At 41.1% G+C, this 18,528-nt stretch overlaps 1 protein-coding gene and 1 pseudogene across 3 annotated transcripts in view; both read right to left on the bottom strand.

The window, feature by feature from the left end:
* Positions 1–780: 780 nt before the first annotated feature.
* The window catches only part of TSG101 (tumor susceptibility 101), a 54,871-nt gene continuing 37,123 nt past the window's right edge, over positions 781–18,528 (bottom strand). For all 3 annotated transcript variants that reach the window (XM_012456528.2, XM_012456529.3, XM_064365120.1), the window contains 3 exons: positions 4,776–4,978; positions 2,576–2,815; positions 781–1,105 (listed from right to left, as the gene is read on the bottom strand). In XM_012456528.2, coding sequence (XP_012311951.1) covers positions 1,016–1,105; positions 2,576–2,815; positions 4,776–4,978 — 533 coding nt within the window. In that variant the 3' untranslated portion in view covers positions 781–1,015. The remainder of the gene's footprint in view (positions 1,106–2,575; positions 2,816–4,775; positions 4,979–18,528) is intronic.
* Positions 14,000–18,487, bottom strand: LOC105720197 (14-3-3 protein beta/alpha-like; annotated as a pseudogene).

Raw genomic sequence — 18,528 nt, 5'->3', positions numbered from 1 at the left:
CAATGTAAAAATAAAAGTACACACACACAGTAATCTCAATGTTCCTAACAAACACTAGATAAAATCTTGATTTGACCTTGCTGGTTTTTATTCTGATAACTTTTATGAGTGCATTTTAATTTTTCCAGAAAAGATCTTAAGCTGTAAACCCCTTGGTGACAACAAACTGGTATTTCTTCTCTTGGGAGTTGAGTGGGCTGCCTAATTTTCTTAACATCCCAAATAGAAACACACTTTTTTTCCTCTTTTCTTTTTGTAACCTCATGAACCTTCTAGCACTCTCATTTTGATGGAGAACATTCTATTCTAGATGAACACTGCAGGACATACAGCAGCTATATACTTCACTGGGTGGTTGCAAACTTGGCTACAGAATCACCATGAAGACTAAACTTTAAATGACAAAAGCAGGGAGGTAATGGTACACTGGGTCTTTCCCTTTAATCCTAGTTAAAGTTATCAGGTATATAGTTTGGATCTGTCACTCTGCTCCTTTTTGATGAAAACAGTTGTCATGGTTCAGTGAGGCCTAGAAAGGAAACAAACTCAGTAGAGTTGGTAGAGTATTACCTGGGAACTTTCACAGATAAGTTACTCAAATCCTTCAATTTCAAATATTTCAAAATTTAGATTTCTATTTGGTATATTCCCCATATTCACTTTATATGCTGTAGAATAATTTTAACTTAAGATGGACTTTATGCTTTGTTTGCTAAATGAAAAGTTGGGCTTATTAAGGTTTCATGGATCTTTCCTAAAGTCCAATAAAGGAGAGAAAAATTATGCAACAAATTTTATTTAGCAGTCCCAACATTCAGCACAAAAAGTTTACAGAGGATAGAAAGTGCATTAATAAAAGCCAGTCTTTACCAAAGAAAACAGAAAATATATTATTGATTCAAAATATTTTACACTTGAATGATAAACTGCAATAACTTATTCTGGGTACCTACTGATAAGAGAAAGGAAGAGAAGAAAGTAAGAAGAGCTCAACCTCCAGCTGGTATCAGAGAAGTCAGTAGAGGTCACTGAGACCGGCAGTCTTTCTTGCTTTTTGCATTAATGCCCTCAGCTGGAACTGTTTACGGGACAGAAGACGTACATGCTGGGAGGGGGAAAAAGTTTCAATAGTTTAGAATAGCTTTGATTCAGGCCCAAGCATAAAGTATCAGACAATTTGTAACCTAGATGGGATCTAAGAACACTAACTCATGACCTGTCAACCTTTGGAATGAATACCTCATTAGGTGTGGCTTTTAAACTTTATATAATAAAGGCTTATTCAACAGGGAAAGCATTACATTGCAGGATTATGGCTCAGGAGTTTGACCTACACTTTGAGACAACCAATATGCCAGGGAAACTTGTACTGTGATGCTAATAAAAGTTACCAAAAAATGTGGGTAACTATGGCTGGCCCCACTTGGCTAAAAGAAGGGAAAGGGCAAACCATGAGAGGCATTAGGGTCAGCTTTTCTCCCTAGTCTGGTGGCAAGCAGACAGCATCTCTCTTTTGCCTCTCTGTGTACATCTTTTCCTAAGCCATGCCACCCATGCAAGAGATTGCACAGAAAGAGTCCTCTTTTGAGTTTCTGATTTGTATACAACCATTCATATGGTTGCACCAGTTCTGAGGCACATAGTTTGGCCATTCCTCCACAGTGAGAGGAGACAGGCAAGATCAGCACATGACCTGACCACGCTCCAGCTGCAGCTGGATCAAATATCCCAAGGGTAGCTGTTATTATCCCTAAAACCATGTTCTCCATGACCAAAGAGACAGCAGTAGCCAAACTTGGCTTCCTAGGTTTTCCCTGTGCAACAGCATTAAACTTGAGGCAACGTTCATTCAAGAGGGCTTGAAAGGGCAGCCCAATACTGCGAAGGGCTGTTTGATGTGGGAAAACTGGTCTAAAGTTATATAACTAAGAAAATTAACAGATAAAAAAATAAGTGGCACAATCAGTGATCTCAATTTAGGTGGTATGACCTCAAAAAACCAATGGAAATCTGATCGTGCCTCCTGATCCACCCAGGCACAGAATAATTAGACTCACTTTTTTTTTGAGACAGAGTCTTGCTCTGTCACCCAGGCTGGAGTGCAATGATGCAATCTCCGCCTCCCAGGTTCAAGTGATTCTCCTGCCTCAGCCTCCAGAGTAGTTGGGATTACAGGCGCCCACCACACCTAGCTAATTTTTATATTTTTAGTAGAGACGGGGCTTCGCCATGCTGGTCCCAAACTCCTGACCTCAGGTGATCTGCCCACCTCAGCCTCCCAAAGTGCTGGGATTATAGGTGTAAGCCACCACGCCTGGGCAATTAAACTCATCTTAATGCTGCTGCCTGGTGGGTACAGAACTGCAGCCACTAGCCCACTTTTCTTCCCCTGGTCAGTCCAATCCTCAGTACTCTACAGGTAAAAAGATGGTGAAAAACCCTTCATCTCATTTACTGTCTTTTGGGAAGATTTAGAATCTTAATCCACACTACAGAGAAACTCTTCATTTGTGGTTTGCAAGGTCAGTGCCTCTACAACCCAAGTTAAATCTTGCAAAGTAAAATGAAGACGTACCTTCAGGAAGACATCCAGGTCTATCACTCCCCTCCTCAAAGCTTCTCCCAAGTAAAAGATAGTGTCTTCAATAGCATTTTCCTCTGCATACAGATTCAGGATCTGTTTGTATAAGGGAGCTGTGGGAATGATAACTTCATCGATATCATTGTTTTCAGACTGATTTTCCATTTTCTCCAGAGCAGAACTGAGTTCTTCATCCTTCTTTTTCAAAAGTTCTATGTTTTTATCAACCTCAGCCTGAAAACACAACAGGCCAAGCATTATTAATTGTACATAATGATCCACTTGTCAGACATCTACAACACTTCACAGGAAAAGACAGACTAATAACCATGTTTAAACAACTCATGGATGAGAATAACATTTCAAATAACACTCTGGTAGAAGGTAGAGGAAAAGATATGATCTACTATCCTGAGTGAAATACAGTAATGATGGAGATATCCTGAGCTGAGAGCACTTCCAGTGACAGTAACAAGCTTGTCACTTGTCAGTATCACAAATGATACTGCAAACTAAACCATCAGACAAGATACTTTCCAGCAGGAGGTTCCTTTACATAGAAAATCAAAAGGGGTTTTTGTTCCCCACAAGTGGGTATCTGCCATAGGAGAGTAACTTTCTCCAGTCTATGAAGAGGATTCAATGCAGAAGCCCAAATGTCTGCATTCTAATCACAAAGTATCGCATCAAGGTGGCAGTTGTAGGCTCTGAGTTGTACTGCTGTCACTTTCCTGAATTCTAAAAATTGGCTACTTTGAAGCTCACTTTACAATCTAGAACCACTTTGTAAGGCTAATGTGTACATACAAATCACTTTCCACAAAGCCCTCAACTTTCTAAGAATTCTTTACTCTTACATCAGAAACACACATTTAGTTATATAAATTCTCCCTCATGGGGATGAAAATGAGAGTGAAGCTGGCACTTCAATTATGCTGATGCCTTCACTTTATCATTATTAAGCAAAGCCACGGGGCTGACTTACACATGGATTCTCCAAGGCACAGATGTCTGCTATAAATATGAGAAAGCTTAGGATGCATATGCTATGTTTACATGTAGCTCTTTAGCCAACCAAATATCTCTGGATTATTAAGTAAGAAGGTTCCCTAAAGATACTTTTAAAAATGGCTCACAAAATCTTTGGAAACAATAAAATAATACTGTCCTTTTAAGTCTGCACCTAAGATCTGCAGATCTTTATCATGGCTTAGAACTCTCTAAACTTATTTCCTGGTAACTGGCAACATCAAGCACTCAAACAGTCCTCCTTTGGGTTAAAACATCATTTCCTAGGGGAAAGGTGTGATATGGTTTGGCTGTGTCCTCAACCAAATCTCAACTTGACCTGTATCTCCCAGAAAGGGACCTGTGTGTGGGGGGCAGGTAACTGAATCACGGGGGCTGGTCTTTCCTGTGCTAGTCTCGTGATATTGTACAAGTCTCACAAGATCTGATGGGTTAATCGGGGGTTTCTGCTTTTGCTTCCTCCTCATTTCCTCTTGCTACCACCATGTAAGAAGTGCCTTTTGGCCGGGTGCAGTGGCTCATGCCTGTAATCCCAGCACTTTGGGAGGCCAAGGTGGGTGGATCACCTGAGGTCAGGAGTTTGAAACCAGCCTGGCCAACATGGTGAAACCCCGTCTCTACTGAAAATACAAAAATTAGCCAGGCGTGGTGTTGGGTGTTTGTAATCCCAGCTACTCGGGAGTCTGAGGCAGGAGAATCGCTTGAACCCAGGAGGCAGAGGTTGCAGTGAGCTGAGATCAAGGCACTTCACTCTAGCCTGGGCAAAAGAGCGAGACTATCTTCAAAAACAAAAAAAAAAAAAAAAAAAAAAAGACTTTTGCCTCCCACCATAATTCTGAGGCCTCCCCAGCCATGTGGAACTGTAGGTCCAATTAAATCTCTTTTTCTTCCCAGTCTCAGATATGTCTTTGTCAGCAGCGTGAGAACGGGCTAACGAGGTGCAAACAAAATGCTCTAAATATGATTCCCCCTCCCAACTAAAGGCCAAATGCCAAACACAGGTTCCACTGTAAACAAAGCTATAAAAAAATTACCTTCAAATATCTAAAGATGTCTATAATTTTCTGAACTCCTACTATGCCCACAACATCCAGGGTACACATAGAACACTTTGTCATGGCTACAATTCAATCCAAAAATTTTAAGTCTTTAATGAGTTACTTACTACTTCTTGATCTAAACGGGTAACCATCTCTTCCAGTTTCTGGTGACCCTTTTTCAGGTCTTCCTCTGTTCGTTTCAAGGCATTCAGCTCTGCCTGGGCACGATCCATTTCCTCCTTCATCCGCCATCTCAGTTTGTCACTGACCGCTGAGATGAGAGAGGCTCGAATGGTGTCCTCGCTGATTGTGCCGTCCCTACTGGGACCTGCAGGAGACAGAAGCAGAGACACTCGCTTACTTCCCAAGTTCCTTCTATTCCTCTCACAGGAACCTTCAGAAAAGAGGGCAATATGAACCTACACTTTCAAAATGTGAGGAAAGAAAAAAATTATGTTACCAGTTTCATCAGAAACAATGTAAAAATCTGAGTTGATTCAGAAATTCTTGCCCTGCAAGAGGTAACTATTAATCTGTGTTAAACCCAGTTTCCCTATTCATAGCCCAAACAATTAGCTATTTTCTCGGTGAGACAGAGGCTATGTTCCTACCAAATACAATTATTCCTAAATCACCAACAAATGGGACAATAATTTCTACCAAGGAAAAACATTTGATGCAGGTCAAGTCCAACATCACGCTTCACTGCTAAGTTGAAGGAAACAGGTGCCCACTGTAGCGGCCAATGAGAGGACTAAGGACGGGCAGTTTCCCTAAATCAATGTACAGGTTAATAAGGCTCCCCTCTGTAAGACTTTTACTCCTTCACCCCTGTCCTTTACAGAACAGATGAACAAAAAAGAATGACATCCAAAAAATTCAACAGTTGATAAACTGTTTATTCCTAGATTACTATTCTATTCCAAATGTCCCTTCCTAATCAGTGTATTATGTAATTTCCATGCATACTTCAGATCAAATAAACATCCCCTGGATATCTTCTTCAAAAAGGTCCCCTTTTTAATATACTGGGTATTCTTTATGACTATCAATGTTCTTCCATTATTGTCCTAAATTAGCAAATGTGTAAGTGGCAGTTTGACTTAATTATGTTTGATTATAAAATACTATATGAGGATACAAGTATATTTAACTTTAATTGCCTTTATTCTTTTTTTTTTTGAGATGGAGTCTTGTTCTGTCACCCAGGCTGGAATGCAGTGGCACTATTTCAGGTCACTGCAACCTCCACCTCCCAGGTTCAAGCAATTCTCTTGCCTCAGCCTCCCAGGTATTTGGGATTACAGGTGCACACCACGATGACTGGCTAATTTTTGTATTTTTAGTAGAGGTGGGGTTTCACCATGTTGTCCAGACTGGCCTCGAACTCCTGACCTCAAATGATTGACCCACCTCGCCTCTCAAAGTGCTGGGATTATAGGCTTGAGCCACTGTGCCTGGTCTTAATTCCTTCTTAACTCCTGAAGTTCTCTTTACCAACTTCCCACAAAGGCAAAAATCTTCAACACATCTCCAAAGAAGATGGAAACCATTACTGGGAGCCTCCCACTCTTTTCTCCCTTTCTTTTAGAACAAAAATCCTAATCCCTTTATTTACATGCCCCACCCCCCCCACATCTCCCCACCCCCTCCGCCCGCTCACTGTTCAAAAGTACAAACTTCCCTTTCTCAGCAAGACAGCTTGCTTTCCTCCAGATCCTTTCGAAGGACCAGATGCTTTTAAGCTTGTACCTACTTCTTTTTCTAATTCCAATGAGTCTAAGTGCAACAACTACCTTTTCTATTATGCTTTTGTTCTTATTCTCTGGTTAAGCTCTGCTCTTAGCTAAGTTAAGCCCCATTTATTCACTTCTCTTACCAGCCCCAACCTTGGGTCATCTTTGAAACCCTATTCTCTCTGGTGTTTACATCCTCTGAGGTCAAGTCCAGTCTTAGCCAACATTACTCTCTAATTCATGCACATTCTCAATGGGAGTGATATACCCCAACAAGAGGGTGAAAATTGGTTCAAGGTGGAATAAAAAGTCTAGTTCTTCTTATGTATAAAGCAGAGATATCCATACTGTACATAAACAGATATACAGTATAATCTGTGGTATTAACATTTGTCGGGGGTGCGAATTACTAGGGGAAAAAAGTCTAGTCTCCCTAGGAGGGTGATAATAATAATAATAAAAGGTTAGGAAACACTGCTGAGCCCCATCCGCGATCTTGTTTTTCAACTAGATGTTTTGTTGATATTGTAAAGTTCTGCTTGCTGGCCTTGTCACCACCATCCCAATCTTTTTTTTTTTTTTTTTGAGACAGAGTCTTGCTCTGTTGCCCAGGCTAGAGTGCAGTGGCATGATTTGGGCTCACTGCAACCTCTGTCTCTCGGGTTCAAGTGATTCTCCTGCCTTAGCCTTCCAAGTAGCTGGGATATAGGTGTGTGCCACCACACCTAATTTTTGTATTTTTAAGAGAGAGAGGGATTCATCATGTTGGCCAGGCTGGTCTCAAACTCCTGACCTCAAGTGATCTGCCTGCTTCATCCTCCCAAAGTGCTGGGATTACAGGCGTGAGCCACTCCACCCGGCCTCATCCCCATCTCATTCTTTTTTTTTTTTTTTTTTTTTTTGAGATGGAGTTTCGCTCTTGTTACCCAGGCTGGAGTGCAATGGCGCGATCTCGGCTCACCGCAACCTCTGCCTCCTGGGTTCAGGCAATTCTCCTGCCTCAGCCTCCTGAGTAGCTGGGATTACAGGCACGCGCCACCATGCCCGGCTAATTTTTTGTATTTTTTAGTAGAGACGGGGTTTCACCATGTTGACCAGGATGGTCTCGATCTCTTGACCTCGTGATCCACCCGCCTTGGCCTCCCAAAGTGCTGGGATTACAGGCGTGAGCCACTGCGCCCGGCCTCATCCCCATCTCATTCTTAAACTTATGGTCCACATTGTCTACATTTAAATTAAGCTAAACACAACCTATGAAAAGCAAACTTCCTGAAGGCCTGGTGAATTACCTGAGTTCTCTAATTACCTGACAGATGATCCTGCTTTTTACCAAAACCATCAACAAAGTCTGTCAAGAAACTCTAAGCCATTCTAAATAAAACAGTTTAATGCTCTTGAATATCAGATCCTGTCTTTTCTCCACCATTAAATTATAGTGAAAGCTAATCTTTGCCAATGATTTCCCTAAATTAACCATAATTAATTCCCAAAACAACAGCACAACAACTAGAATCTGCTCTCTCTTAACACTTCTCACTACATTTATCAGTTTAAAAACCTATTTTCTGAAGGAAAGGATTCTATAATCTTAATGTTAAGAGTGGCAAAAACTTGCTAAATGATCTCTTGAAACCAAGAGAATTGGTTATCTTCTAGGAGTCCTAGAGAAAAGCAATCTTAAGGGTCAGATGGTTAGAAGTCCTTAGTTTGTGCTTTTTTGGAGACTTATCTTCTGCTAGAATGTAGAAGAAGGTAATTATTAAAATCGTTTATAAATATAAAAGTGCTCCAAAATAAATGGCAAGGTGCTATTAAACCAAATGAAAGAACTCATCAGTATCTCTACTACCTGAAAACCAGAAAAGTGAACTGTTAAAGCTCTACTGCTTTGAAGGCATGTGGTTGGAGAGTGCTGAAAAGTCATTAATATAGTAAAATATTTAAAATTACGGATTTCAATAACAGCAACAGATAGGGGTGGGTCCCCAGTGAAACCCCACCTTCAAGCCAAAAACAGCCTGAGGTCTCAAAGATTAGACTGCTGGTCCCGGATGAAACCCCCAACCTAGAGTGAGAACTTCTATTCCTGTTTGCCCACCCTTTCCCATTGATTCTTTCTAAATAATGCCTTTTAACCAATCAAATGTTGCCTTTTCTAGTACTACCTATGGCCTGCCCTTCCCCTATTCTGAGCCCTTAAGAAGCCGCAGAACTTAGCTACACAGAGGGGAATTTCCCATCTTTGGGTAGGGGAACCACCCCCATGTCCCCTCTCCACTGAAAGCTATTTCATCACTCAATAAAACTCCCCGTCTTGCTCACTCTTTGATTGTCAGTGCATCCTCATTCTTCTCGGGCACAGGACAAGAACTCGGGAACCGGTAAGTAAGCCAGACTCGGCCTAAGTGGGCTGAGTGGGAGGGCTGTCTCCTGCAGCAGGTAGCGTGGTTGAGGGAGGCCCAAGAGGGGTGTCGCCAGTCAGAGGTCCCTGGCTTGCAAAATGACTGAGAAGAAAATCCTGCATCATCAGTACTATCACTGCTTCAGTTTATTCAAACAATTCTGCCTGACCAGCCACCATAATTCAGTGCTAAGCCCCTTCAGCAGTTAAATTCTTTAAAAATTTCTGTCCCTAAGGGAACATTCAAATTCTTTAGCAAAGAATATTACCATAATTACCACAGTTCGATCTCTTGGACTTGCTTTGGTTTCCATTTTTGCCAGTGACGGGAAAACTGATTTATAATTTTGGTCTCTCAAAACAAACTGAAAGGATTTTCAGAGAAAAATGTAAAATGCAATACAAGTTGAGAAAACTTGACTAAAACACATTAACTCAAGGAGGAATGAACATTAGATCTTTTTTGTAACCATTAACATTATTTTTTCTGGTAGAGAGGTAATCTCACTATGATGCTCAGGCTGTTCTCAAATTCCAAGCTTAAACTATCCCCCGCCTCAGCCTCCTGGAGTGCTGAGATTACAAGCATGAGCCACTGTGCCTGGCCTCCCACCTACAGACTGTTGCTAACAACAAAAAGAAACAAAAAAACCTCAAAGTATAGAAATCTGCTGTAATTCCTGGTTTGTAACAGGAGTTGTGGCTCAGCCCATGCTTTGGTGAGCACACATCCTCCTTTTCCATTGCTCCATGTTGCCTATTTCATCTTCAAATTACAGTATCAGGCAGGAAGCTTTTGGCAGATCTTACTCTTTTTTTTTTCCTATTCGGGTATTTGTTGTTTTTAACTGATAAAATTTTTCTTTCAGGTTGGGCGTGGTGGCTCCTGCCTGTAATCCCAACACTTTGTGAGGCCAAGGTGGGTGGATCACAAGGTCAGGAGTTCAAGACCAGCCTGACCAACATGGTGAAACCCCATCTCTACTAAAAATACAAAAATTAGCCAGGCATGGTGGTGCGTGCCTGTAATCCCAGCTACTCAGGAGGCAGAGGCAAGAGAATTGTTTGAACTTGGGAGGCAGAGGTTGCAGTGAGGCGAGATCATGCCACTGCACTCTGGCCTGAGGGACAGAGCAAGACTCCATCTCAAAAAAAAAAATTATTTCACTTTTGAATTTTTATACTTTTCCTGATTATTCTGTGTCAGGTGAAACTAGAACTGTTTAAAAGACACACACAAATCTAGTACATTGATAACCGGGGATTTTTCTTTTTTGCTATACTATTCACAACCATGAGTGTGCTTTGCTAGGCAATACAACCATCACAGAAGCAAACGTTCAGCAGAATACTGGTTAAGGAAAAGCAAAGCAAGAAAAGAGCTACCAGATATATAGACGGCTTGGTTCCACATTCACTACTGCATTTTCAAGGGCCAAGTATTAACCACATTTTTGTTCAGCCAGAAAGGAGGGATTTTTGTTAGTTTTTTCTTTTTTGGGTTTGTTTTAAATCAGTGCATGAATTTTTCTTTTCTCATTTCAGCAGATGGACAAACAGACAGACTCTATAGCTAGGTGGAATGTTAAACGTAGGGGGTGATATGGTGAGACTGACAGGCCTATTATCAATTATCTCCACTGCAGTGTCCATGCAACTTTCCTGAATATAGGGTCTCGTTAAAACACATCTGAGAGCTGAGCTGGATGAGTGCACTCAGGAGACCTGGTGAGGGGCACTAAAAAGCATGATCAGGGCCAGCCTCAATACAGGGAGAAATCATGGATATTTAAAAATATCTTTTTGATTCAGATCCTGGTATGATTGAAGATCAACACACCATGTTGAGAAATGAAGGAAGACAGAGCTCTGGTGCCAGGAGCTCTTCTCAACTCTTTAAAGCCAGGCTTGCTCACCAAGGTGCTCACTAATGTGTCTCATCCCTGCCCAGACATAGCCTTAAAAAGTGAACAAAAGACAGATATAGAATTCAAAAAGGAAAAAAGTAAGAAAGCAGAGGGACAGAAATTGAGAGAGGAGGGAAGAGAAAATCAAAGTCAACAGTCAAAAAGGATGGTGGGAAAGAAGGTTTAGATTTCAAAATTTAAAAGCCCCGAGCTATGAAGAACCTGAAAACTGAGTACTCCTCAAGTGAAAGGCAATCTCTATAGAACATCATTCATTTTTTTTTTGGAGATTAGGTCTCGCTATGTTACCCCAGGCTGGAGTGCAGTTATTCACAAGTGCAACCAAAGGACACTGCAGCCTTAAACGCCTATGCTCCGACGATCCTCCTACCTCAGCCTCCCAAGTAGCTGGGACTATATGCACACACCACCACACATGATACAGAATATTCTTAAAGGCATCATCCAGGAAACAGATAAGGTCATTCATAAAACACACAGCTTTTCTTCTTTAGCTTAGTGTTAACAATGAACATAAATTCCACTACTGAAACACAAGTTGCAAATCAGTAATATAGTGAACATATTACAATAGGAAAGGGTAAGGTTTAGTCAGGTGTGTTATATGAGCACCGAACTTTTCAAGGTATCATCACCCAGTTATCTGCCGTGAAGAATTTCAATTTCAGGATTCGAGTTTCCTTAGAGGAGACACCGAGGATATTTCTAATCATGAACTTTTGAGTGGCAACAGCCCAAACAGGTCAAGTGTCTTTAAGCTCCAAACAACAGGCAGCATTACTGTGAACTATCATTAAACTCAAATGCCAAATGATGTGTGTCTCACTACAAGTTCCAGAATCACAATATAATTGTAGGGTCCAGTCCTACAGGGTCCTGCAAGCCCCTCTCTACTGGTGCAGAGACAAGAAACTGTGGAAAAATAGGGCCGGGCACGGTGGCTCAAGCCTGTAATCCCAGCACTTTGGGAGGCCGAGGCGGGTGGATCACAAGGTCAAGAGATTGAGACCATCCTGGTCAACATGGTGAAACCCCGTCTCTACTAATACAAAAAATTAGCTGGGTATGGTGGCGCGTGCCTGTAATCCCAGCTACTCAGGAGGCTGAGGCAGGAGAATTGCCTGAACCCAGGAGGCGGAGGTTGCGGTGAGCCGAGATCGCGCCATTGCACTCCAGCCTGGGTAACAAGAGCGAAACTCCGCCTCAAAAAAAAAAAAAAAAAAAAAAAGAAACTGTGGAAATAAAGACACAAGACACCGGCTGGGCGTGGCGGCTCACGCCTGTAATCCCAGCACTTTGGGAGGCCGAGGCGGGTGGATCAAGGTCAAGAAATCGAGACCATCCTGGTCAACGTGGTGAAACCCCGTCTCTACTAAAAATACAAAAAATTAGCTGGGCATGGTGGCGCGTGCCTGTAATCCCAGCTACTCAGGAGGCTGAGGCAGGAGAATTGCCTGAACCCAGGAGGCGGAGGTTGTGGTGAGCCGAGATCATGCCATTGCACTCCAGCCTGGGTAACAAGAGCAAAACTCCATCTCAAAAAAAAAAAAAAAAAAAAAAAAAGACAAGACACCGAGATCAAGAGTTTGGGCCCAGGGGTCTACTGCCAACCAAAGCGTGGAGTCTGGCAGTGGCCCCGAGTGCCTTGACGCTCTGACTTATATTGGGTACAAAGCAGGGGGCAGGGTAGGTAGGGCAAATCATTGGTAGTCAGTGATAGGGTCAAGTAAATCATGTGACTTGGAGATAGGGGCCTTGGACTTTCAAGTAGCCGAGGCCAGGGAAGAAGCATAATGCGTCAGCAGCACTTTTTCCATACTTGTCAAGAAAGAACAAAGACATTAAGATTTATGTTACTGCCAGGCGATGTGGCTCACGCCTGTAATCCCAGCACTTTGGGAGGCCGAGGCGGGTGGATCACGAGGTCAAGAGATCGAGACCATACTGGTCAACATGGTGAAACCCCGTCTCTACTAAAAATACAAAAAATTAGCTGGGCATGGTGATGCGTGCCTGTAATCCCAGCTACTCAGGAAGCTGAGGCAGGAGAATTGCCTGAACCCAGGAGGCGGAGGTTGCGGTGAGCCGAGATCACGCCATTGCACTCCAGCTTGGGTAACAAGAGCAAAACTCCGTCTCAAAAAAAAAAAAAAAAAGATTTATGTTACGTTTAGATTCTATCTTCTAAGAAAAGAAGAACCAGGTACAGAAGCAGAACATGAAAATAGACATGGAACATGACCGCTGAAGCACAGCATCGCATAGAGACAATTAAGCCCCCAGATGTCTGGGGACCGTCAGGCCTACCGCAAGAACTTGGGGGAGTGGAGTTTTCTCCTAACTTCTCTGAGGAAGGAGACATCTCAGACGTCTCCTTCCATAGCTTGCTAATCAGCGGGCGATTTCCCAGCCCTGGCGCTGCCACACAGCCAAGGTGCCCTCCAGCAGCCCTTGTCCAGGTGTGACAGAGGGCTTAGAGCATCTTGCCTTAGGGTCACTTCTTTCACAATGTCACCTTAGGTTCACGCTTCACAACCCAAGAAACATTAGCAAAATTAAAAGGTTATACTGAGTATGTATATCTAGGTATCTATATCTATGATTACTTATGACTAATTATGTGATTATATTTCTAATTCTTTTCTATTTCATTATTTATAGGGAAAGAGGCTGAGGCTTCAGACCCTTGCCTCGGTACTTGCGGGGTCTCCCACCCACATATAATCTGTATAACTTTCTGTACAACTTTACAATGGAATTGTGTTTCAGTGATTTTGATATCAGATTAAACTTTCCAAAAAGTTACACATAATTCAGGTTTATTCTTTTCTACAAGAGTTCTGCTAAATTACAAAACCCCAGAATCACGGTGTTCAGTTTTTAAAAAATTAAACACACAGGAATCCCATCAATGTTAATCAAAATCAAAACTTCAGAATGCCATGGCATTTATGTGACCAATCTGAGTTTTAGATACAATACCAGCTGTTGATTCTATGAACCATTTTTTTTTTTGAGACGGAGTCTCACTCTGTTGCCCATGCTGGAGTGCAGTGGCGCGATCTTGGCTCACTGCAACCTCCGTCTCCTGAGTTCAAGCAATTCTCTGCCTCAGCCTCCTGAGTACCTGGGATTACAGGCGCCTGCTACCACGCCCAGCTAATTTTTGTATTTTTAGTAGAGATGAGGTTTCACCATCTTGACCAGGCTAGTCTTGAACTCCTGATCTTGTGATCCACCCACCTCGGCCTCCCAAAGTGCTGGGATTACAGGCGTGAGCCACTGCACTTGGCCTCCATGAAGCATTTTTGCTAGGCTGAGGCTGTGTGTGAAAAATCGAAAGTCAATGTATGATTCTTTTTTTTTTTTTAATCGCACAAGGGATGTATGTGGAGGGTACAGAGTGATGCTGAACAGATCACAAAGCACAACAGACATTAGTTCTCTCCCTCCCCAGCATCTCCTTTGTCTCCCTGGTTTTCTATGTGCAGCGTGAGATTGTCCCTAAGTAACTGCATGATCAGAGTGCTATCTTTATAAGACTCTTCATTCAGTGTATCCAATTCAGCAATTGCTTCATTAAATGCTGTTTTTGCCAGGCTGCAGTCCTTTTCAGGAGAGTTTAGAATCCCATGGTAAAAGACTGAGAAATTAAGTGCCAGACCAAGTCAAATCGGGTGTGTAGGCTGCATTTCTTTCTTACTAATTTCGAATGCTTCCTGGTAAGCCTGCTGGAAGTTCAACACAGTGGTTTGTTTGTTGTCTTCAGATACCACTTCAGAAAGATGCCTAAAATAATCTCTCTTCATTTTCAAGTAGAACACCTTACTTTCTGGTTGTGCACCACTGGGAATAAGATATTTGTCCAACAGCTCCAGAACGTCATTGCAGATGTCCTGCAGTTCTGCCTCTATCTACTCACGGTACTCTTTGCCCATCTACTGCTTCTTCTCATTCCTGTTTTCTGCTCAGTGCTAGAGATGACATGCCAGGAAGAGTAGCGGGCGCCTACCACATTCTTGTAGGCAACAGAGAGCAATTTCTCTCTTCGTTGGAGAGTTCATGCCTCTGTTCTGTGACTGCCTTCAGGGCTACAGCCATATCATCATAGGCTCAGCCTGCTCAGCGAGCTTGGCTTTCTGTACCAGCTCAATTTCATCCATTGTCACTCCTGTGGGAGAGCTGCAGGGGACAAAGATGCTTCCAAAGCTCCAAAGAGGTGACCCCTTCCTTTCTAAACCCACTCCTCAAGTGGCAGTGGCGGTGCCTACCATGGCTGCAGTGGCAGCGGCGGCAGCTACCCTGGCTCTGGAATCGTGGCAGTGGTGGTGGCAGCTCCTATATTCAGGTATTTTTAAAGTTCAAGCAAAATAAGGCAAAATGCCTTACAGCTTGGTTCTGTGTAGTAAAGAACTAACTTTACTCAAAGACAGGCCATGCCTTAGCCCTCGTCTCCTGGAGGTGATTTCTAAGCCCTTGGAACTTCTTGACTAATTAGAGTGTCCTTTGTTTACATCAGACAGTTTAACAATGTGATTTATGGTGGAGGCTTTGGGCCACTGCAGTGATAGGTAACAGCTCAACCTTTGGAGGAACTGGAAATTAAAGGTCAGCCTCATAGGCTGTCAACGGTGTCTACATGACCACACCCTGATAAAAACTCTAGACCCAAGGTGCAGGTGAGCTACCTTGGTTGGTAATACTCCACGCATAATGATACATATTGCTGCTATTGGGAAAAGTCAGCACTGCCTATGACTCCACTGGAGAGGACAACTAGAAGCTTTGCACTCAGAACTTTCTGGATTGTCCATGTGTCTTTCCTCAGTCTATTTTAATCTGTATCCTTTGCCATAATAAGTCATAACGGTGAGTATAACAGCTTTCAGTGAGCTTTTAAAGTCCTTCTAGATAATTATAGAACCTCAGGGTGGCCTTGGGAAACCTTGAACTTGCAATGAGTGTCAGAAGTGAAAGTGGTTTTGTGAACTTCCAAACTTTACAGGTCCTTAACTAAAGGGTATTTTCTTACCTAATCAAGAACTTGCCCTTCATGGCAATTTGAAGAATAAGTCAGTCTACTTCAAATGAGACTATGTAAAAAGTCAACACATCTTTCCACACTCACTGAACGTGTAGAATAAAATATGTCAGAGCGTGAGCTCCCTTTCACAGACACAATTAAAGTCTTATCTGTTCAGTCATATGGACAGAATTTAGACCAAATAAAAAATCTCTTATTTCTTATACTGTAATTATTCATTAAGTCCTTTAAAGAAAAAGTTAAAAAGAGCCAATTTCTACAAGAGTTTGGTTTAGAATTTCATATCCAAAGGATTCATGAAATGACTATTGAAGATTTCATTAAGTCCCCATTTTATAGTAAGGATGCATTAGCAATAGGGATTTTAAAATCTTTCTAAAAGAACCTGTCTTATAACCTATATGAAATTTTATGATGGTTCTTGTGAGATAGGAAGGAAAATCCTTTTCCCCCCTAGATTAGGTACCTAAATGATTTGACTATAGTTAAGCATTCAATCACATGCAACTGTGGTAGTATTCCATTCACTGGCACAGAAGTTATCAGAATTAATGAAAGCTTAAGGGTCTTCTTACAGTTAGTGAATTTTTGATACATAAACACATCAACATACTTTGTTAAAGCTATTATATCTGGTCTAATGGGTCAAATTATACTGATGCTAAATTTTAAATCCCTATTTTTAAAAACAAGCATTTATTAAATCCTGGAATTTACATTATGTTTCTCTTTCTACAATATATTCAGGCAAATGCTACCATAATACCACCAAATAAGTCCTTGCCAAGCCTCTCCAGCCAAAGCCATTAACATTCAAAATAGGAACCAAGCCGAGGTGGCAGTTGCTTGGCCTATAAAGGTCATAGTTCACCTGAGGAAGCTACAAAAACCAAGATTTAGACCTAGTCTTATCTCTGTCACACTAGACTTCACTGTGGAGTATATCTAAACTTTTTAAAATCTAAGTACTTTGTAAAAAGAATTATAAATTAGGATGTGAAATATGAAAGTCAAAAAAGAAAAATCCAGAGTGTTTCAAAGAAGTAAAAGAAAAACTCATCAAAGTTCAAAATTTGATGAACCATGCTACTTTAAGATATTCTTTATGCAAACAAATAAGAAAAAATTTCTACTTTGTGAACATTTACCAAACAATTTTTTTCTCAAACATCTTAGGAGAAATTTGAATATTCTCTATACCTGCTATAACAAGAAGAAGAGTTTTCGGCAAACTGCCATGCCCCAAGTCCCCAACACACTGACCTTTACTCAAACTGAGTCAGATTTCAGAAGTGCCCTTCTACAATTCCAGATTAGCAACTGAAGAGCTAACAGACTTTGAGTAACAATCTTAAGCAAAACCTCCTTTAAATGTCAAGTAGAATCTGATCTCCAAACTTAATCCTTAGGAAATAAGACATAATTTTCCTATTAGGAAACCGACACTCTACACTCCATGGATCCGAAAATTCATTGACTAATTTAGGCAAATACATTCAAAGTACACTAGTATATACTACCTGATTTAAAGCCATTATTTAAACACTTAAGATACCCAGTTTTATTTAGCTCCTAAGAGTATTTACTAACGATCACTACTTCCTAGAACTCAAATGAAGCTATATAAGCCCAAAGTAAACTATAAGATAACTCAACAATTATTTTTTTGATCTCACCCTTAATCAGCAAAACTAAACTACCTGCCCAGCATTTTTGCTCCTGGATATTACTTCTTCAGGCCCATATAATGGTCCTAGGTCTGGCATCTGTGCTACATAGCAAACTATGGAGCCCAGGTAATCCCAAACAGTAGCTTACTGACCATCTACTTAGAAACTGGACGGAGAACATATGAGGATTATTTTTCTTTCACAATAAAAAACAAAAAACAGGTCTATCTCTGAAGCAGGAAGAACATTTCAGACAACTGGACGAGCAAAGGAGTTCTGACCTGTACCATTAAGTGCAAACTCTGCAAATCCATTACAGGGCTTACAAAAGGCCTATTTATTTATGGTATATGAATATATAAGCTTTCTATTTATAGTATATGAATATAGTATATAAATATGTATAGTATATGAATATGTAGGCTCTGTGCAGGCTATAGAGCTTTTCTTTCAAAGAAATTAGGGGGCCTCAATTTATCTTTTAAACACTATCAGAAAAATGTGCTTTACTTGAGCTCTAGAAAGTTTCTATAAATACTCATTGATAAGTAGTAGTTTAAAGAAAGCTGTAAACAGGTTTACACTTCTTGAAAAACACACACCACAAAAAGGTTTAAATTCATTTATATAAAAAATGAGACACCAAAATAATAACTACTTCAAAAAAGAAACAATGTGACAAAATCATTCAACCATCACAGTCAGTCATAAAAAATAAAAGATGCTACCTGGTAGGCCTAAGCACAAAGGCCAATCAGAAGGAGAGCTAAAATTCTATTCTTAAAAAAAAAAAAAGAATCAGAATCAAAGTAATTCCATCAAAATTATCATTTTGTGAAAAAGACTAATTTAAGAATCTATTATGTTAGAGGTATTCTATAGGAATAACGACAAAGCCAAATCAATCAGCTTCTCCTACCTTTAATTTACTAATAAAATACAAATCAATTGTTAAAGTTAACAATAGCTTTTTTTTTTTGAGGCGGAGTTTCGCTCTTGTTACCCAGGCTGGAGTGCCATGGCGCGATCTCGGCTCACCGCAACCTCCGCCTCCTGGGTTCAGGCAATTCTCCTGCCTCAGCTTCCTGAGTAGCTGGGA

Source organism: Aotus nancymaae, unplaced genomic scaffold (assembly GCF_030222135.1).
Source record: "Aotus nancymaae isolate 86718 unplaced genomic scaffold, 86718_ANA_hifiasm-v0.15.2.pri h1tg000059l, whole genome shotgun sequence".
NCBI lineage: Eukaryota > Metazoa > Chordata > Mammalia > Primates > Aotidae > Aotus > Aotus nancymaae.
Note: the sequence above shows the minus strand (reverse complement) of the source record. Positions and strands in the feature narration are given on the sequence as shown.